This window comes from Manihot esculenta, chromosome 13, assembly GCF_001659605.2.
Source record: "Manihot esculenta cultivar AM560-2 chromosome 13, M.esculenta_v8, whole genome shotgun sequence".
Taxonomy (NCBI): domain Eukaryota; kingdom Viridiplantae; phylum Streptophyta; class Magnoliopsida; order Malpighiales; family Euphorbiaceae; genus Manihot; species Manihot esculenta.
Window position 1 is genome coordinate 31,839,501 of NC_035173.2, and position 21,936 is coordinate 31,861,436.

The 21,936-nt window shown below is 30.7% G+C and overlaps 1 protein-coding gene and 1 long non-coding RNA gene across 7 annotated transcripts; both read right to left on the bottom strand.

Moving 5' to 3' along the window:
* Nucleotides 1–5,840: 5,840 nt before the first annotated feature.
* LOC110629758 (casein kinase II subunit alpha-2) lies at nt 5,841–14,852 on the bottom strand. Of its 3 annotated transcripts, XM_021776868.2 has the most exons (10): nt 14,456–14,847; nt 13,750–13,879; nt 11,552–11,746; nt 10,419–10,576; nt 7,712–7,802; nt 7,244–7,309; nt 6,803–6,885; nt 6,648–6,711; nt 6,484–6,552; nt 5,841–6,155 (listed from the first exon to the last, which is right to left on the bottom strand). In XM_021776868.2, the coding sequence occupies exons 1-10, from the start codon at nt 14,818–14,820 to the stop codon at nt 6,099–6,101; spliced, it is 1,278 nt and encodes a 425-aa protein (XP_021632560.1). In that variant the 5' UTR covers nt 14,821–14,847; the 3' UTR covers nt 5,841–6,098. The 3 variants fall into 3 exon arrangements, with proteins under 3 accessions (XP_021632560.1, XP_043805526.1, XP_043805527.1); XM_043949591.1 differs by lacking the exon at nt 7,244–7,309 and having other exon boundaries at nt 14,456–14,850; XM_043949592.1 differs by lacking the exons at nt 5,841–6,155; nt 6,484–6,552; nt 6,648–6,711; nt 6,803–6,885 and having other exon boundaries at nt 7,257–7,575; nt 14,456–14,852.
* Nucleotides 14,853–15,963: 1,111 nt separating this feature from the next.
* LOC110629279 lies at nt 15,964–19,977 on the bottom strand. Of its 4 annotated transcripts, none has more exons than XR_006348143.1 (4): nt 18,505–19,976; nt 18,003–18,201; nt 16,756–17,806; nt 15,964–16,272 (listed from the first exon to the last, which is right to left on the bottom strand). It is a non-coding gene; the product is annotated as an uncharacterized LOC110629279 (long non-coding RNA). The 4 variants fall into 4 exon arrangements; XR_006348144.1 differs by lacking the exon at nt 15,964–16,272 and having other exon boundaries at nt 16,660–16,933; nt 17,029–17,806; nt 18,505–19,977; XR_006348142.1 differs by lacking the exon at nt 15,964–16,272 and having other exon boundaries at nt 16,660–17,806; nt 18,003–18,168; nt 18,505–19,969.
* Nucleotides 19,978–21,936: the final 1,959 nt, after the last annotated feature.

A 21,936-nucleotide genomic window follows, 5' to 3' on the forward strand; every position in this document is an offset into this window, starting at 1 on the left:
TTAATCATTATAATATAAAAAAATTATTAATTAAATATTTATTAATTTTAAGTATTAAATATTTCCATTTCAAAAAAAAATATTTATTATTTAATTTATATAATATAAAAAAATCATTAATAGTCTCCGTATAAAAAATATATTAATATAATATTTTTAAATTTTTTTAAAAATATACTTATTAATTTATTTGTATTGAGAATATTTTAAAATTTTAATTAAATAATTAAAATCAATGGATAAATTAATAAATTTTTTAAAATTTTAATAATATTTTTTATATCTTTACTGAATATTATGCTGCCTTTGTACTGCTTTTTTCTGTATGCTTAAAATATCTTTACTTAAAAAAAAATTAATATTTTTATATATAAAACTTATTAAATTGAATTTTCTTTAACCAATATATTTTAATTTTTTAATAACAGTTGCCCAAGTAATATCAAACAGATATTTTTTTTATCATTTTAAATGATATTTTTATTATTATTAGATGAATTAATCTAAAAAGATACATTATTTTATATTTTAATTTAAACTATTAAATTTAAATAAATTAGCTAAATATTTATATTTTAATATAATTTTAATTAATTTTTAAAATTAAAATTACATTTAACCAACCCAATTATTAAATATGTCATTTGTATTTCTCTAATTTTAACGGAATTAAATATTAAGAATGAAAGTGTTCGTTCTAAAAATAGAGGGATGAATTCATTAATTATGCTATATTTCAAGGACTAAAAAGTAATTTTTTTTATATTTTAAATATCTTTTTAAAATATTTATAAAATTATTTAACTTCATACTTTTATAAATATTTTTAAAAATTATTTTTATATTAATTTTATCATACGATATAATTTTATAATAATTATATGATAGCATAATATTAAATAATTTATACTAATATATATTTTATATGTTGAATGTTATTATATCTTATATATATTTTTGAAAATTTTCTTAACTAACTGAAATTAATATAAAGAATAAAATTATTATCTGTTTTAAAATTTAAATTTTAAAAAATAAAATATTATTATAAATAATTTCCTCTCTCTTTTTTCAAAAATTAAAATTTAAAAAATAAAATTATCAACTATTTAAATAATAAAATATTATTATAAATAATTTAAAAAATTAAGAGTATTATAGCCAATCCCATTATTTTCTCTCGATCTCTTCTCACTTTATAATTATTATTATTATTATTTTCATCTTCATATGTAAATAATTTATTTTTAGATTAATTATTATATTTAGGTATAGCATTCCTAATAAAAGCGATTTTAAATTTGAACCTCTAATTTTATTTTTAAAATTGAAGAGAATTCAGCTCCACGCTGCTCAGTGAATTGCTTATTAGTATCATTTTATTGAATATTTTATTGAAATTTTTTTATAATTTAAAATAAAAAAATTATTAAAAATCGAAACCGATCAAACCGAATTGAATCAAACTGAATCAGACCGATTCGGTTCGATTCTGATCAAAATCAATTCGATTTGATTTTTATAAACATTAAAATTTCGATTTTCAATTCGGTTCGATTTTAAATCGAACCGACCGAATGCTCACTCCTACTTATTAGTATCATTTTATTGAATATTTTATGCCAACTCCAATTTATTTAATATTTAAATTTTATTTTAAATTTAAAAATATTTTAAATTATCCAAATTTATCCTAAATCTAATTAGTATTTTACTCAAAATATCTGAATTGATTTAGTTTTGTGTATTATAATTAATAAATTTATATCAACATACTTTAATGATAATTATATTTTAAAATTTTCAGAAATTCTATAAAATATTGTTATAAAAATATATATATTTACATTTAATTATTATATAAATTGATTTGAAAACCGACAAAACTACATCCAATCTCTCAAAATCATAGACAATTTCTTTTTTAATTTATTTATTCCCATTTATTTTCCAAAAATTAATTTAATATTTCTTTAAAATCCATCATTAATCATTAGAAATATAAATATTGGATTAAATATAATTATTTAATTATTAAAAGCAACTAGTCCAACTTGATATCGATCACGGTTTGATTTGAAATTTAAAATTGAAATCAAAATTAGTTAACGCAGAACACCGGTTATAAATTTTTGCTTAATTTAAACCGTCAACAGCGTGGGCATGAACCGTGGACACCAAAATCTGAATTGGTCACTAACCAAAAAGGGTAATAAAGTGAATGAATGACATGGATAAGAAGAAATCGGTGAAGTGTGATTTGTGAATAATCTTGATTTTCCAAATCCTTTTCTTGTGCAACATTTTCTCACTTGTCCCATCAACCCTTATCATCATCCTCAACATAAGTTCAATATCATATCATCAAATCAAATGGGGTTGGGGGCAGTGATTATGATTGTGATTGCTATTGCTGTGTTTGTGCATTTCAACTTTGAATTGAAAGGAGTTATCCATCTGAAAATAGCAATACGCACTGCCTAGCAATTTTATTAGCCTTCAACCTCTACCTCCATTAATGACCGTCGAATTGAAAAAGGCTCATCATATAATTTCATAAAGCAGATTTGAACGGCTAAAATTCGAATGATTACAAGCATTAAAAAATTCTTGATAAATAAAAGAGGAGAGAAGAGAATGGGGACCTTAAGGAGCGGTCCCATAAGCAATATGAGGTTGGGATTCTTATGTCCTAATCTTCTCTCCAATTTATATTTTCCTCCTCACCCTCTCCTACAAACCAAAATTCCGATTTTAGGTATTTTTTATTATACCAGTCTTGGATCACATTACACTACAAACATTATGAGCATTCCATCGATTTAATTTAAAATTAAATTGAATAAATTGAAAATTAAAATTTTCATATTTATAAAAATTTAATCGAATCGAATCGGTCTGATTCAATTTGATTTAGTTCAATTTGATTAATTTAAATTTTTAATAAATTTTTTAATTTTTACACTTTATTTTTTAATATGTTAAAATTTATTTGAAATATTTTAACATTAATATAATCTAATTTTTCTATATTATTGAAAATAATATATTATTATCACTAATCGGTTTGGTTTAATTTTTTTGATTTTTTTTAATTAAAATCGAATCAAATTGAAATAACTAAAATTTTTAAAATTTAAAATCGAACTGAAATAAATAAAAAATTGAATTTAAAATTTTAAATTAATTTAATTCGATCAATTTTTTTGATTTGAATTGAATGCGGGTGATCTCTAGTGTCAAGGTCACTAACAAACGCGGGGTTGTTTTGGATTCCTTTTGTTAAAAAAAAAAAATTGTTTGTACACTTGTTGATAACCTATTAATTGCTTTATACAGTATAAAGATGAGGAATCTTAGGGAAAGTGTGTTTTCTTTTTGTCTGCCCCATCAACTTTGAAGGCTTAAGGACACTTGTCCCTCAACAAAGGACCTTGTAGTTTCATCACATGGTGGAGTTGGGGATCTTTCATCTGTGCCCTGTGAGAGTCTCTCAATTGACCACCTTAAATACTCTTAGCTTGTTAAGAAATATCCTTTTCTACAAAATGGGTTTTAGAATTTAGCTAAAAAATTGAATGGCAGTTGGCATATCTTGAGGAAGAAGAAGAAAGAAAGGCAATTGATTAAAAGCAATGAATGTAGAAAACAGAAATGGGAATTAGGTCGGCCAGGATTTAAGATGTGCAGAATTTAAGGATACCTCAAACTGACTCTAAATAATCAAAATCTTTCTTCCTTGTTTCAGGAAAGCCCATCCAATGCATATTCATAAATCTTCCGTTTCTTTTGAAATTCAAGGGTTGGGTGATTTATTTATTGTTGGTGAAGCAAGCAGTGAGAATTTGAGATGGAGTTAAAAGTATGGCCTTCAAACTTCAAACGCTTGCTTTGCTCTGGTCTGGTATGGAGAATTGGAGACTTTTTCAAGTTTCCCATTAATACATCTGTAAGATTTCCAGCATTATAGATGAGATGAGATGAGATGACAGACAAGATTGACTTGCTCTTTAACACCATTCGCTCTATGACTATAATTTTTTTTCCTTTTTTCTATTTGTTATTTTTGTGATTTAAATTTAAAGTATATTTTTTTATGGGTCAATTGGAATTGAATTGTGAGAAATGAAGGGTTATAAATACTGTATATTTTTTTTGTCATGTAAGATTTTAAAAAATATTTTGGATTTAGAGTTTTAAAAGTTATAAGAGAGATATATAACTTATTTTTTTAATATTGCAATTATAAATAGATGAAGTGTATATCTCTTGTATAGTGTGATTCTTACAACACTATTTTATTATAATATACAATAATTTTTTTATTTTTTATTTTTCTTTTGGGTGGTGGGTGTGATGCACACTGATACGTTACATCTACAAGGTTTTCAGCTATCCATTTTTCCAAGGCAATCTAGAAAGTAAAACCAAGAATATTACAATTCAGAGAGAATTTGAGCTTACTGTAATTCATTTTACAATTCAGATAACCTCTTCCTTTTCAGCTGTTAGAGGTATGAGATTTTGATTCAGGGATCTATATAAGAAGTTAAATTGTATTGAGCAAGAAATTTAGTACAATTTTGATTTAATTTTTCACAGATTCACTTCTTAGTTCTTTGGTTCTTTTTAAATGAATTTAATTTAGATTTTAAATCTTAAAACAATCTTATACAATTACTTTCAAACAAAATCCTACTTAATTATTATTTCAACTTTAAAGTTCCTTATTAATATCTATTATTCTATATAATATACCTTTTAGTAAATTCCTAAGATCAATTTGTTTCATAAAAAATATAGTTGAGAAAATTATTTTGACTTTGAAGGTACTTGAGAAAATTCCTTAACATAAGATATTTTTCTAATTCTCTTCCTAAAAAATAAGTTATTTTATAAAATTTAAGAATTATTTTAGTGCCAATAAACTTGGTGCATGTACACTTACTAACACCATTAATTTATAACACAACAGCCAAATAAATTATTTTTTAATAAATATTTTTTTTGAATTTTTAATAAATATTTATTTTATATATAAAAGAAACAAAACTTTAATTAGATAATCATTAAGTATAAGATACACATATAACAAAAGATCAGTTCATATTATATAAAAAATAGTGTATTCACAATTAAGAATGCTACAGTGATATTTATAACTAGAGTTATTAAAAATTGGTAAAATAAAAAAAAAAAAAGTTATATGCAGTCGGTAATACTCCATGTGTCACAAAGATAGACTTACTTTCACTTTTTAATCATTCCAAATTGTGTATTTAAAGATAAAATATATTAGATTAAAAAATGATTTTTAACTAGTAAATAAAAAGGAATATAATAATTATACAACAAACATGTTACAATCTTTAATGCATATGAATAATATTTTCAATAAAACTAGAAAATCTATAAAATCAATTCTCAGTAAAAATAGAAAACCGAATCAACGGATATATCCTAAAAACTGGTCACATCCTTATTTATTGTAATATTTTTTGAGTTGCAACTTAGATAAATAAATAAACATGTCTTGTAAGAGCTTCCTCTCAAAAGAACCTAATGTTTTTCTTGGGTCCAAGATTACGAAGGAATTGAAGTAAACATGGGCCTGAGGGCCCCAAATACAAAGATTTGAAATAAGCCAGAAACTATAACAACCCCATGGCCTAATAGAATCCCAGCTTAACAAGAAAGCCTAGATGCAAGCCCAGCCCACACCCCATCCTAACCTGGCTGGCATAGGAACAGTTCGAAAGACCACTATTTATATGTTGCTACAGTTGCTATGATTACAACATATATAATTTTAAATTAATTTTCAATAATGCCACTGACCCTAAAACAACATAAATACCATCACTGGTTTTCCATTCCCAATAAAGTAGTTCATTGTAAGCTCACAATGACAATACCAGAAATCTCAGTCAGAAGATAATTTAAGCATGAAAGTCGACTCATTTTTCAACAGCAGAACATTAAATAGTTCTACTAGATGCAAGCTCCATCATAATTATAAATTGTGTCAGATTACAAGGGGAAGGTCCTTAGCAACCACAGAAAGATGCTGCACCTTTATAGCATCCTGAGATTTGAAACTACGTCCGAACCCTGCTGCTTTCTGCATTTCTAATTGGATAGAAGTAAGCATGGGCCTGCATGGCATCACAAACATTTATTCGCAAACACAGGCATGTGAAACGATAAACCAGACAAAACAAAAATTGTGGGCAGCATCCGCTAGCCTAGTAAAAATAATATATTTCAATAATCTCTTTTCCTTTTTTCTTTTTTTTTTTTTTGCTGAGGGCGGAGGGGGAAGGAAAGGTCCACACACATCCATATACAGATTCAGTTCACTTCAAAGGTCAGACTATTCAAGTACTGTTAAATTCAAGGTAGGAACAAGCAGTTTCAGGGTTTTCTTTTTCTGAAAATATAAAAAATAAAAAAACATAGGTGTAAATTGGACTAGGGGTTTACCATCGCTTCTTTTGCAGTTGGCCTATCTTGATGATCATATCGCAGCAACATGTCGAGGAAATCAACAGCCTTCAAAAAAGAAAATATTGCATGCATTTGAAACAAATTCAACACTCAGATATTTCTTTTAAAAAATAATTATGTAATTATAGGTGACTTTCTACCTCAGGAACTGCCAAATGCTGATTGTCAACATTAATAAACTTTGTCCACGGTTTCCGGCTATGCCTGTACCAAGAACGTTATCGTCTCAAGTGGGAGGACAGAAAGTCCAAAAATGATACAAATTGGTTAATGTGATTCTAAATGTATAATCTACCTGCCAACCAGGGCTGCAAGATGGGGATCCAATTCTATGCGGTACTTATTCAAATATGCATTTAATTCATCGGTTCCAAGTACCTGTTGTGGAAGTAAAATTAATTAAGAGTCCCATCTTTTATACATCATGTTCGTAAAAATAGCTCCGGGCATATAATTATTAGGTTCCAGTGTTTGAAAAGGCATGTTTAAGGTAATATGATAAATGGCAATCATGCTAGGTTGGTTCCTGAACCAAGTAGGACAGCAGAATAAAGTTTCCCATTATTATTATTTTTTTAAAAAAAAAATTCTATCAAATAGCTTATGAAAAAATCACATGGAGGTGGGACACTAACATAACATGCAGACTTTTTCACAAAATGGAATAGTCAGACAAAGGATGAAATCTAGATGTGCATCTTTGTTACCGAACCTTCCATGCAAGTATTCCACATACCTTGGCTATTTTGACTAGCTGATCATAATTATCATGCCCATAGAAGAATGGCTCCTTCCGGAATATCTGTACAACAAGAGAGCTTACATAGCTCAGAAGCATTCAAATTATATTTCCATCCTCCATGCTATTTGCCAGCCATGGATGAGCATGCAAGCAGAGCAAGATTCACTCGTCTGTAACATCACCAAGAACATAGATATGGAAATAAAGGCATAATCTATTGCAGGCCATACGTAGGAGACCACTTCAGAGTCGTTATCAGTAAAAAACATATCATTTGGAGTAAGGGCAAGATTTGATGGCAGTTTCATATAGATCATAGAAGTGCGCTGGAAGAATTTAACAATAAATGACACAATTTAAACAATAAAATCCTAATGATGCAAATAACAATCTCCTGCTAAAAAAATGAAAGACAGGGAAGGCGAGGCAGAGAGGTTAAAAAGCAAAAAGGAAAAGGCTCACCATTCCAGCAAACATACAACCAAGGCTCCACAAGTCTAAAGAATAATCATAGTCTTGCAAATCAACAAGAAGTTCAGGACCTTTGAAGTATCTGCACATTAAATTTTAAAAAAAATGAACAAAATGAAACTCAGAAAAGCATAAGCATAGCCTTCAGTGCCAGTTGTAAATACAAGTAATTGCAATTAAGCATGAACTGACAAGCGAAACCACCAAGACTGGTCTCTTAAAGGTAAAAATTAGCAAATCTACAGACCAAGTATTGATATAAATCCCTAAAATATACCCGAATCCATGTCCAAAAAAAACTTTATTACTAAGGATAAGCATCTCACCCTACTGGGATTTTGGATCCTACTCTAATTGGACTCAATTCAAGATGGGAATTTTCTACTATCATATTCCTAACTTAAATAGGAGTCTAACCAATACCTATAGAAGCTCACAGCCTCCATTTCAGTTATGCTACCACCTCTAATCAATTGTACATTCTGTCAGTTCCCATTACTGACTTGAGCATAAGAAAGTAGGGCAGAGCAGTTTTCAGTTAAAACCGAAAACCAAACCAAACCAAACTGATCGGTTCAGTTATTTGGCCTAATTGGTTTGGTTCGGTTATTCATTTTTTAAATTTTTTCAGTTTTCGGTTCGATTCAGTTTATTAACCAAAATCAATGATAAACCCAAACCGACTGATTATATATATATATAATATCTTTACATAAGCCTAGACAGTCTAGTCATTCTTCTGCCGCTTCTTTCTCTTCCTCTCTCACTCTCGTCTCTTGTTTCTCTCATCTCTCAACCTAAATCTCCCTTTTGTCTGCCTCCCTCTCTCGTATCATCTCTCAACCTCAAAGTGTCCTTTTTTCTTCCTCCCTCTCTCTCTTCTCAACCCCTTCTCTTCTTCTTCTTTTTTTCGAGGTTAAGTTTTAGCCCATCCAGAAGATTGGGTCTCTTCCACATTGTCGCCATTCGCTGTTCTCTTCATCCTGCATGCATCTGAAGATTGAAGCCCCAAAGCTCCTCTCAATGATCTACGGCACCATCCATTGATCTTGTAGATCGAGTAAGCCTCTGAATGTTGGGAATTTGGGAATTGAGATAGTAATTTTTGTGGGTTGATGTTGTAAATTTGGGATTTGAAATTGGGGTTCTAGTTTCTAGGGGTGTTTTTTATCAGATTTACTTTATCAGATCTTATTTCTGCGATTGATATTGTGAATTGGGTTTTTAGGATTCTAGTTATTTAAATTTGGTTATAATTTGTTTCAATTAGTATAATTTTATTTTGTTGTATGATTGTTAATTTAATTTGTTGTGAGAAATTAATTTTGTTTGGTTTGTGTTGATTTTTGTTTTGTTTTATTTTCTTCTATTGTACTGTTATTTTTTTTTATCAAGTTTTTGTATTGTTGTGTTTTTATCAAGTTTTTGTACTGTTATTTTCAATCTGCAGCATTGTGCTCAGCTTGGGATTTTTGGTTCCCAATAAACCGAACTGAAAATTTTCGATTCGGTTGGCATCAGTTTCTATTATATTTCGGTTCAGTTTCGATTTGAATTTTTTATTAATTCGGCTTTTCGATATCGGTTCGGTTCGAAACCAAATCGACCGAATGCTCAACCCTATCAGAAAGGTTCCGCAAGCCACCCTACTTGGTGTTTTTCTATCTCGTCTTATAGAATCTACACCCGCAGGAAAATCCAAGGTAGCACAATGAATTACATGAAGCATTCAAAAATTAAATCCATCAAAAAGTCCCATAACCATAGCTACAATATTCGGTAACAATAACGTCTATTGGGTACCATTAGCTAATTTGTTGAAGCCAGTGTTGTTTAAAGGCGAGAGGTTAGGTGAGGAGCCACCCCCTCACCTCTCCTCAGTCAAGCGCCCTCCTCAAAGGCAACATCTCAGTCTACTGAGGCGCTAGGCAAGAGAAACCAGAGGCAACACCTCCCTGAAGCAAGGTTTTTTTTCTTTTTTACTTTTAAACAACAAAAGAAAAGTCCTAGTCTCTCTCCATCTCTTTCAAAAAGCAAATAATACTTCTACTAAACCAAAATGCAAATTTCTTACTCTTTCTTGCTCCTAATACCATTAACTCCTCCTCTCTCTCTATTTCTCTCTTCTTCTTCTTTCACCTCTCTTCTCTCCTTAATGGACTTGCATAGCAGCATGTCTTTTCTTTTTTCTAATTTTTTTCTCCTCTTCTCTTTTTTTTCCTTCCCCTTTTTCAACCTCTCTTCCCTCTTTGCTGGAGACATATATTTGTATCTGTTTTAATTCTGCCATTTATTCAAGCAATTTTTTCCTTACAAAATTGCCCTATATGTATATATATATATACATACATTTTATTCAATATGGGTGTTCATTGAAGTGTTTATATGTACATATATGTATATTTAAAACATATAACAAAATTTTAGCTTTATCGCCTTTTTCAAAAAAGCATCGCCCCGCCTCTCGCCTAAGGCAATAGGGCGCCATGTTGCTTTAGTGTCGTCTCTCGCCTTGATAACACTGGTTGAAGCTACAAATTTCATAAGGGTAGAGAACTTTGTGAACTAAAAGAAGAATTTGTGGGACCGACAAAGATGCCAGGAAAAAAATAAACAAACAAACAAACAAATATATATATATATATATATATATATATATATGAAAGTGAAAAATCAAAACTCTTAATAAGAAACAAACCTTGAAGCAACACGAACATTGTATTCTTTCCCAGGATGATAAAACTCTGCTAGCCCCCAGTCTATAAGTCGAAGCTTCCTCTGCTCATGATCAATCATCACATTATGGGGCTTAACGTCTCGATGCATAATACCTTGTGAGTGGCAGTAATCCAATGCCTACATAAAAGACTTTAACAACTGAAGACTTCACTAGTACTGAAAAGATAAGGATTCAAGATATGGATGCAGCAAATAGCTACTAATACTTGAAGATGAAAATTGCACGTTTAAACTGAAACAGGGATGAAAATGCACACATTTACATACTTAAAGAAAATTCGCTAATTTGGATCAAAGGCAGCAAACACACGGGTGGAATGGAAAAAAAGGAAAAGGTGGACAGTACCATCTATAACCCAAATGCAAAACATACGAAGTTGATCTTAATTTCGCATTGCATGACAGATGAAATTTTGTTCAGTTTCCAAGTTGGTAGAGTACAAGTCGGCTTGAATGTCACCCTGCTACATTTCCTTTTTATTAAGCTTAACTTCAAACATCCCAACACTAAAACAAATTTATCAGCTAAACAACAAAAAGCAACACCGGGAGAAGCTTAACCCTTTCCCAAAACAATGAATCTGGCTACAAGCAACAAACCAATAGTTATTAGGAGCATCAATACTATCAACTAACAAACCTGATACTGCAGTCCTATTGCAGCACTATTTCACTTTTTGGCACCAATTTTAAAAGAAATACAAAGAAAACACAACCACCTTAAAACACATGCATCAGTCTTCAATGTCTTGGAAAACAACAGCCAATCACATTTAACAACCAAGGCTTTTTTTTTCTAATCTGCCCTACATCTATGGTTAGAACTCTGTCAAAATATCTCACACTTATGGGGATTTATTTGTTGTCAAACAGTGAAATTGCAGGATCATTTAAAAATTTTATGGGAATTTTCAGATTTTAAGCATATAATATGATTGCTTCAGTTTTGAAATCAAAAGGTTGAGGCTTTAGGCAAGTCATGCAAATATACTTCATTTTATTATTTCAAACAATTTTTTTACCAAAATCAATATAATCTGCAAATAATCACTTTGCAAAAAGGACAAGAGAGGAATAAAAAGTTGTGCTTGCCTTTAGAAGTTCATAGATGTAAAATCGAATGTCGTAGTCCGAAAGTGTTGGATAAAGCACCTTAAAATCAGTATTATTCACATACTCGAAAATAAGACTTGGGGTCTTTGATTGCTGATCTCTAACAATATCGAGCAGCTTCACAATATTTGGCCCTCCGCATAGATTCTGCAGAATTTTAATCTCCCTCTTAATCTGCATTATTATAATAAAACAAAACGTTCTTAGTCTCCACAAAATCATCCTACAACCTAAGCCACAATATAAAAAGAACTACAAAAAATAAACAAATAGTGGTTTAACTTCTGATAAGCACAAATACCATCTCTGGTTTCAAACATAGCATTTATATAATCCATCTCTACCAAAAATGTGAAAGATATATCAAGGCTATGCTTATATCATAAACAAAGCGATCTTAGAGCTAGGAATAGCAACTTCAGACAAGATTCATGAAAATGATACAAACATATTAAGAAAATAGAGGGTTAGAGTTTGTTTATTCACGTTGGCATCAAAATCGTATCGACCTATTTATGACATGTCAATAATCATACCATTCACAAGTTAGCACATTAACCCGATTGGATATGTTTATCAATGACTTCGCTTTTAATAACTAATATCATAAGTTGTTTCCAACATTCTCTTATTATGTTTCTCATCCAGTGTTACTAAGGCGGAAGGTGACACCAACGCAACAGGGAGAGCGGCAAGAGGTGAGGGCCTTTTTGAAGTGAGACCCATAGCTTACACACAATATACTAATACACAATGATGCATTCATACATAGCGATTGAAGTAAAAAAGTGCTGCCATAGTGCCATTCTGGGATGGAAGAAAAGAAGAGAGAAATGGAGGAGTGGACAGAAGCCCTGCTGGATTTGCTGCTCCAAGAGTGAAAAGTGAAGAAAATAAGAAGAGAATAAGAGGAGAGGCAAGAGAAAGAGGAAAGAAGGGAATCTTAAATGGGGGGAAAAAAAAGAGGAACGGGATAGAGGAAAAAAGAAGACAAAAAAATAAAAGAACCTGCTGGAATTGCTGCATCTGCAGTGAGAGAAAAAAAAAAGAAAAAAAAGGGAGAGGAGAGAGGGTAAAGAAGAAGAATAAGAGAGAGAAAGAGAGAGAAAAGTACCGGAAATTTAGTTCACCAGCTGCTGATGTTGAAATAGACACCATGGATTAGGATTTGATGTTTAAAAAAGCCAAAAAAAAAAAGAATCTGCCTATTACTTGAAAGAGGTGACGCATTGCCTCCCAGGTGCCTTTGACAACACTGTTCTCATCTTAACTGCTTTTTGTATTCCTTTATTTCTAGTTTATTTGAAATTATCCTTTCTAAATACCACTAACAATGCTATACAAATCATTTATTATAGCACCATTGTGATATTGCTTCATTTTTTATAAAAGAAATTAATATGCTATTTAAGCAATATATTTCTTGATTATATACCAAATATGTCTAAAGAAAAGAAATGTTAAAATATTGTGTAGGTCCTATATTTTTTGGTTATCTAAAATTGTTTGTTTATAAAATTTATTTTTTGCACCTCACTTCACTAAGGCATGCACTTGCACCTAGTTCCTAAGTTGTTTGTTTATAAAATTTATCTAAAACTGCAAAACAACACAAAATATAAATTTATCTCCCAAATTTCTATAGAAGAATTTAAAAATAATAAGTTGAAGTTCATGGATATGAATAGAGTTCATTTAGAGGTGTATTTGAAGTATGATATGTGTAATTTCAATATCACCTTAAATATGTGCTCACTGCTCATCCACGTTACTGAATATAATCCTTTCATTCGAATAAATTTTAAATATAATTATAACCAAATCCCATTAGAAACGGTTACTTCCAAGCATAACAAATGAGAATTTGCAATAACAACAAATTAGAAACGAAAGATAATCAAGCATAAGATATCTCGTGATACACTGTATGCAAACTACTATTTATTCTTCAAGAATGCATATCGGAATTCATGCGTACATAATGCAAATGAGATTAAAAAGATGAGGAAGAAAATTGCTATTGCTCAAATCTTGATTAACAATATTATATAATAAAATAATTATATCATAGTGATAAACAACACCAAGCAATAAGAGAGCTGAGGTCAATTCCCCATCCTGTGCAATCTTTACTTTGAAAAATTTGGGGGAGGGGTTATGTAATGACTAAGACTCACCTTCTTCTTCTTCACAGGTTTAAGAATCTTAATGATGCACTTCTCATTATCCGTGCAGTGGACTCCCTCAAATACCTCACTGTATTTCCCCCTCCCAACCTTCCTCACCACCTCATAATCATCCTGCTCCCTGGAAACACCATTAAAACAATTTATAATACAAGCTAATCAAAATATAAAGGGAGATAGACACTCAAAGCCAGAGAGGTATAGAAGTTCTAAGTAATAAACTCTTATAGCAGAAAGACCAGAGAAACAGTGACCTCTGCCCAAAGAAGCCTATATGAGCTATTTCAGTTGATGACCATCTTAATACTAACAATCCACAAAGAACATAAACAGAATATGCCCACTTGAAATGATCCAGGTACAATTTCAGCAGGAATTTCTCTAAATCCACAGCTTTATCCAGTTACCATAAAATTAATGCAAACATAAAACCAACAAAATCAATTCTAAGCATAATTATCCTATGCAAGTGGGAAGGGAACAAAATAAGACAACTGGAAAGGCGATACAGATAAAAAGCTGAAGTGTTCTATCATGAATTTCCACATTTTCTAATTCCACCATTTACCAGCAATAATTAATCCATCTACCAAATCGAGGGGTGTTCAATTCAACGGGTTTCATCTTCATTCCCTTTAGTTCTAAAAGCAAGCAAGCAAAACGAAGAGCAAATCAACGGAACAAAGAAGACAATTACCCCCATTGGACGGTCAGGGACTCGTAATCCCAATACTCCTTAGGACGGATGACATTGATGTCGGCGTAAACCCTAGACTTGGATGGAGCGCCAGGGCGGCGAATCGATTTCCCGATCTTCTGCGCCAGCGTGTCCGGCAAGGGAGCTAACGGCTTCAATCGATGGAAGCGTGCCTGAGGATGGCGGTCTTGCTGTTGCTTTTGGCTAGAGAAAGTAGCGCTTGAAGCCAATAGACGGAGAAGGGGGATCGACGATTGCCGGAAAAGGGAGAAAGGGTTAGGTGAGGAGGGAAAGGAGAGAGAGGAGAGAGCTTTGCTGTGATGATGGAAGATTGCAAATTGCTGTCTCAGAGGCCTTATGGCCATTAAAATCGTAATTTAGGGAAACAAAAGGCTTTTGTTTTAACTTAGCCGGAACCGGCATCGCTTTCCTTCCTTATTTTCGACTTTTGGGTAAATTACACTTTGGTCCTTATATTTATCAAAAATTATTTATCAGTTTCTTTATTTTCAATTTAAATATTTTAAAATTAATTATATATTAAATAAATAAAATAATTTTAGTTTTATTTTCAATTTAAACTAATTTTATAAATTTTATTTTATCAACAAAATCTCTCCCATATGAATATAATATCATTTACCATTAATTATACATTAAATAAATAAAATAATTTTAATTTTATTGCAATTTAAAATAATTATAATCAAAATATTTTATGTTACTAATACAATAGTCCTACTAAAATTTATTTATGTATATATCAAAAAATTATTAATTGTGTGTTTAAAATTTTTTATAGAATTATATAAATAAATATTATTATGTTGTGAATTTTATTAATTTGGTCAATATAATGTAATTTTTTTAAAAAACTCAAACACAAAAAATATATAAAATATAAAAATATTTTTTAGAAAATAAATTCTATAAAAAAAATGGAGTCTAAAAATATAAAAGATGACTTGTTATTTTTGAAAATTTTGGAAGGCAACTTGTGATCTACCTTTCCCTTTTTCTTTTTTCATTTTGCTTTTTTTTATTCTTTCTTTTTTTTTTTTAACTTTTTTCCCTTTCTTTTCTTAATCTTTACTTTTTTTTTCCAAGTAACTACAAAATTGGTGTTGGCATTTCAGCCCCACTACAGCACAATTTAGAGGAGTTTAAATATAGGGAATTTATATTATTATTATTATTTGTTTTAAAAAAAGTGAAGTTTACATAAATTCTTCCTTATTATTTTAATACTGAATTAATTGTTTTGCTGATAGTTTGATACTTAAATTAATATCCATAATTCTGTTTATTGCTCAAATATATTAATTTTAATTTTAATTTTAATTTACCTTAAATTATTATTAATATATCAATTGATTTTATCACGTATCGTAATTTTAAAATGTGTGTTACGCTTTACTTATTATATTTAGTTTTATTTAAATTTATTCAATATTTTATGAGATAAATTTATATCAAAAATAAAATTTAATATTTTTTACCGCTTATATTAAAATTATGAATTATTTTATCTTTTGAAATGATTTTTCGGCGGCATAACCCAAAGTTAATTGACAGATGAACAGTGCTTAAAAGTTGCAATTGAATCTAGATAAATGAAAAGTGACATGGAAGATTTAGCATGCTTCCATGAAGTACCTTGGCTGTATTTATGACATGGACCTGGAGTTCTTTGTGATTGGGCAAGTTTCCGTCATAAGTGCATTTTAGGACATCTGGTTTCCACACTGCCCGGGGTCCAACAGGCACCTGGCTGGGTTTGGGACCAACGTCTCGCGGAATCCAATTATCTTAAAAGCCTAAAGAAGCAAGAATGTTCTTCACAATCCAACTCAGAAGCCGAAAAGAAAGAATGAAAATCAGATGACATCTGTATTATTTCTTACCTACGCCTGGTGTATACACTTGTTCGATCAATGATTAACAATAGATCATTAAAATATTATACTAGTGGATCAGACTTAAAATATAACGAGTCTCAATACAAAATATAATTTATTGTTTTCCTCTTAACAACCACTCTAGAGAATCTCGTCTCCAGAGTACCTATCTCAAAGATTGGGTTCACATGGAGGAGTTGCCCTATTGGTCAAGGTACTCCTTCAACCCCCCCCCCCCCCCCCTATGATTTCACATCTAATTTCATAATAACAAGTTCTTTACATGATTCTTTCTAAACCATGAATGCAATATTATATATATATTTATATAGAAAATGTTAAGACATGGAAAAATGTTCTAGAAAACCACTCATCTCGATTGCCTCGCTGAATGAGACTCACCATCACCTTGAGGGAAGTGGATGTCAATACTAAGATTTGCTTCTTTCTGCAAATCCTGGAAGGTATTATTTTGGCCTCTACTGAGATTCTTTTATGTCCCAGTTTCCCCATTCTCTCTTCCTGGGATTGTTCCTGCTGCCTCGGTAATCTTTTCCCATTCACGAGTCTCGTTCTGGATCTGGACATGCATGATTATATTCAGCTGTTAGAATTAGTAGATTTCTTGCAGCTAGAAATTTGTTCAATTCAATGCTATCAATCAACATCTATTACCAGAATTATTGTAGACAGTTTACAGTTGCAACGTGGCATAAAGAATACTCAAGTTGGCTACCCTACAAGTTTTTGGTGATTAAAAGTTTGAAGATTTGCTTTCAGAATTTGCAGCAAGGCAAAGGGTACAGAAACCAAAATTCTTCCATGGGTTTTCTCAAAATCCTCATTATTTTAATATCATAGCTTCCCGACATGGCATCCTTTCCTTGACGGTAGATTTGCTAGTGGTCTAGAATGCAAAACGTGGCACAGTTTGAAAGATTTAGCCCATTCTCTTCTACATCTCTTTCCCTTTCATTCCATATATTAAGAAGTTCCATTGATGGTGCAGTTCCAAATATTCTAATGTGAGTCAAACTTGGAAATTTTACCCCTGATATGCATACAGAACCTTGTGATTAGTGTTATTATATGCTATCTTTTGTTCAGTTTCAATCTCAATCGCATGAATATTGCTAGATTTGCTTGTACAGTATGAAATATCTGGTAGGGAAAGGAAGTACAATTAATTCTTTTACCTGGCATGCGAGGAGAGTAGGATATTTCCCTTATACGTACCAAATAGCTTTGGTTCAATAAGGTAAATGACCAGTTAAAAAACCTCCTCCAGTATTCTCTCTGTCAAATGCTGCAGTAAAAGCCCTTGCAACCCCAGGGAGAGAACCCAAGTTGCAAATCTCAACCACAAGGTGAACATCTGGCTTGGCTAGAATTCCTCCCATGTCCAGAACTCTGATTGGTCCACTGAAATTATGGACCTGGAGGAATTTCCAAACTGACCAGACCATAATTAATACTCATCCAAATGTATCTTATTAGACATAGCAATTTCTTAATCTATCTATGCAAATTCTTCTAATCTCGTTAAAAAAATTTCTACCTAATCAAGGTGACTAGAAATTTAGCAGGGTGACTTGTATATCTGTCATATAGAGTTTAAAACTAGTTCATTGAGCAGTACTCATACTTACAATTGAGAGGTCTGTGGTTTCCACACTGGCCGCATAAGAATCATATTTACTTTAGTACTACCTTCAGTCCAATCTACCATCTCTTCCTTGAAAATTCACTATCTTTAACCTCCGCAATCGGATGAGTCGGGTGCCAACGATTTAGACTCTTTCACACTGCAATGCCCTCCACCAAGAAAAAGCTTCTTAGCTGGCTAACCTATATTCAAAATTCAACATTCGAGTTCCTATAATTGATAATGACGGCTGACTTATGTTCTGTCAAAAGAAATAGAAAAACTATCTACTTAGCTGAAAATTCTAAATGTTTTCCCTGGCATCCAAACAATTCATAGAACTCCCTCAGCAAATTTCTAGACAGAACCCATATCCCACCACTTATGGTCATTAGGAAATCCATACATCCTAGAAACTATATTTTACGTGCAGCAAAGAAGCAAAAGCGGAAGGAGAAGGCTGAAACACAATTACATAAGGGCCCAAAAAAAAAGCTGGAACTTACAAGAGAAAGATCAGCATGTTGATGTCCTGTGCAGCGTTTTCTTGTGTAATTCCACCCCATTGAAGTCCACCATCTCAATGATGACCTCTGCGACCAAGGGTTCATCCGGGAGCCAAGGGGGAGTTTTAGCTCCCATGGATTCTTCTTACATCTATAGAAAGACCAGTCTTGCTCTTGCACCATATTGAGCCATAAAGCTGTAGCCAAAGTTTGAACCTTGAAATGCAAAGAATGTTGGGTATGTGAAGGAGGAAAAGTTTTCTCAGACTAGCTGAAGGAGTTCTGGTTCTAATCAGGCCACGGTTCCATACGAATCCAACTCAACAATTAAACTTTAGTAATTGCACAAGTCCTTTCCAAAGTCAAAAATTGAACATTAAACATTTCAAACCATCCTGATTAAAGCTGAAAAATTCAACTATATTTAATTTGATTCTGATGCTTAGAACTGAACCGAATCTGTATACCGTAGTTGCCAACTTCATTTTCAGATGCCAGACCATTCACAACCGTGACTTGGGCACCGTAGAAGTTCTTGATTTTTTTTCCCCCCTTCTCATAGTGGACGGACCACTAATAAAAAAGTTGATTTGAAGCTTTTGACACATATTCTTGGACGTCAATCAGAGGAAAACAACAGGAACTGAAGAGGTAAGAAACTAATAATCACATTAACACTAAATTTGTGTGCTATTGAATCCTATAGGCTATGATTTTCACGAAGAAAAGACATTAAAAATCCTATAGGCTATGATTTTGACGAATGAAAAAAAAAAAAGCTTATGGTTAGGTGATAACAAAAGAAAGCCACTCGTTATAGAATAATACTTGTACTTGTTGGTGGTGAAATTTTTGATCTTATCTGCAATAAAATTTTCTAAAGATGCCGTCTTGATTTGATTCAAAATGGGACAATTTTTCTTGACGTAATCGTCCTATAGTCCTATAAAAATAATTTTGGTACGACAAGATTCCTTTGTAATTAATTAAAACTTAATCTACTTCTTTGTGTGTTTTCAACAAACAACTGGACTGCAAGAAAGAAACACTATCATTCTGGGGTGAAGATAAGCCTCCAAGCTAATCCAAATTGCCTAGAAAGACGACCCCACAAATTGGAATCTCATAGATTTTGCCTATACTTCATGATGATTTGACTCTTTGTTTGTTCTTAGACAGAAACATTTACCTCATCTAGCTTTTTTCACTTGGTATATGGTCCCATCTGCATCTGGTCATAACAGGCAATCGCTCTGTTGGTGCTAAAGAGATGGGATCATTTGGTCCCCCCAACCTCCCTCATAATGAACCTATCAATTTCAATTGCCTGATCTTGCCAACTAGCTATATCAGAAAGCTTCAATGAAGTCATTAAATGTATCAATCATTTTCCCCGATTAGTTTTTTATCACTCTTTCCCTTAAATATCTTTGTTTCAAGCAAAATTGCATTCATCAACCCTGAGTTTAGAATCACACATTTGATTTCCTTACTGTATAAATATAAAAAATGAGTGAGGTTTGAAGTTTGAATTTTTGCAAGATGAAACAAATGGTTGAGCTGCAAGGATAAGCACGCCACGTCAACGGAGACATGACATTTCCATCGGTCTCCTCTTCTTGGCCCAGCCATCAACTCCTGCTTAATTATTCTTCTACTACTCGTTTTTTATATTTTTAATTACTCCCTAATAAGACACATTTCTCTTGTCAGATGTTAACCTCATCCACATTTTTTCTGTTTCTAATTACTCCCTAATTAGTTTCTTAGTTGTGATACCAGTTTATATACTCGGAAGATTATTAAGACCATGTTTGTTTTAAGATTTTTTTTTTTCCTAGCACAAAATTACTTAGTACGACTTAAAAATAGCTGAATTATAAAAATTTTTTAAAAGTTTTGAAATTGTAAATATTAAAATATTTTAATAAATAGAAATTAAAAAATAAAAAATGTTAAAAATTAATTAAATGAGATAGTTATAAATAAAAGTTAATGGAAATTTAAGTGTTATTTCAATTAAAAAAAATTAAAATATTTAAATTATAATAGATGAGGATGGACTAATATAGAGAGATTTAAATATATAATTTTAAAAATATAGGGATCGATTAATTAATTATACTAAAATTTTAAGGATTTAAGTATTGTTTATCCATTTAAAAGTATAATAAAGATATTTTTATACTTTTAATGGTAAAAATGGATAGAGAGAATTCTAATTTAAACAGACTGATTATAAAAAATTTTAAGTGTTCGATTTTAAAAATATAAGAATTAATTTATTAATTATACAAAAATTTAAAAATTAATATGTAATTTACTCAATTTATTAAGAAATATATATATGGTGATCTTAAGAAAATGATTTATTTAAAAAAAATAAGTAATTTTTTTAAAAAAAATATTTATTTTTTTAATCAATAAAATATTTTTATTAACTAAAATTTTTAAATATTTTAAATATTAAAAAATATAAATAATATTTTCCGTAAACACGGTCTAAGTTTCTTTATGAATTACCAACAAAAACCGGGAAAACGATCAAGAAGAGGAAAAGCAAAATGGAGATCACTCTCTTTATATGAGACGAAGGGGTCCATAATATCCTTGATTGGAAAATGATATAGATTACAAAGATGATGACTTTCTTGGATGCATTATACGTGTATATTCATATATTAATTATTGTAAGTTAGTGCATTTTTTCAAATATATATGCCTTTTGTTTTTCATTTAAAATATATTGGCTGCTTCATGACCCAATTGCTCATGCTAAATCTTCTCAAATTAAAGTGAACGAATAAATTATAAAATTAATATCTACTGAAATAGCTAGCTGCTACCGAAACAGTCACTGCTTTTTGACCAGTTGAAATGGAAAAATTAGCACAGCTAACAATTAGGAATGTCAACGGATCAGTTATTTTCGGGTACCCGATCTGATCGAATTCTAATAGAACGGATTTAGATAGTTATAATCGAATTTGGGATGGGTTCGGATTTTAAAAATAATACCCGTTGTGGGTTCGGATCGGATTCGAGTTTTATATATAGAGTATCCACCACCCGAACCCGTTTATATAAATAATTAATTTAATATAAAAAATATATTTTATAATAATATTTATAAATTTTTTTTATATATTTTTATTTAAAAATTTAAATTTAAATATTCTTTAAAAATATTAAATTTTTTAAATAAAAATTATTAATAAGAAATATTTTTTATTTAAATTATTATTTAAAATATATAAAATTAAATGGATTAGGATTTTATTCGGATAATAATAATCGGATTTGGTATGGATTCGGATAGTTTAAATTAATTTTTAATCGGATTCAAAACGAATTCGAATATTATTAATATAAATCAAGTTTAGGTTCGGTTAGTTTAATTTTCGCGGATACAATGAATGTGTTTCCTAATCT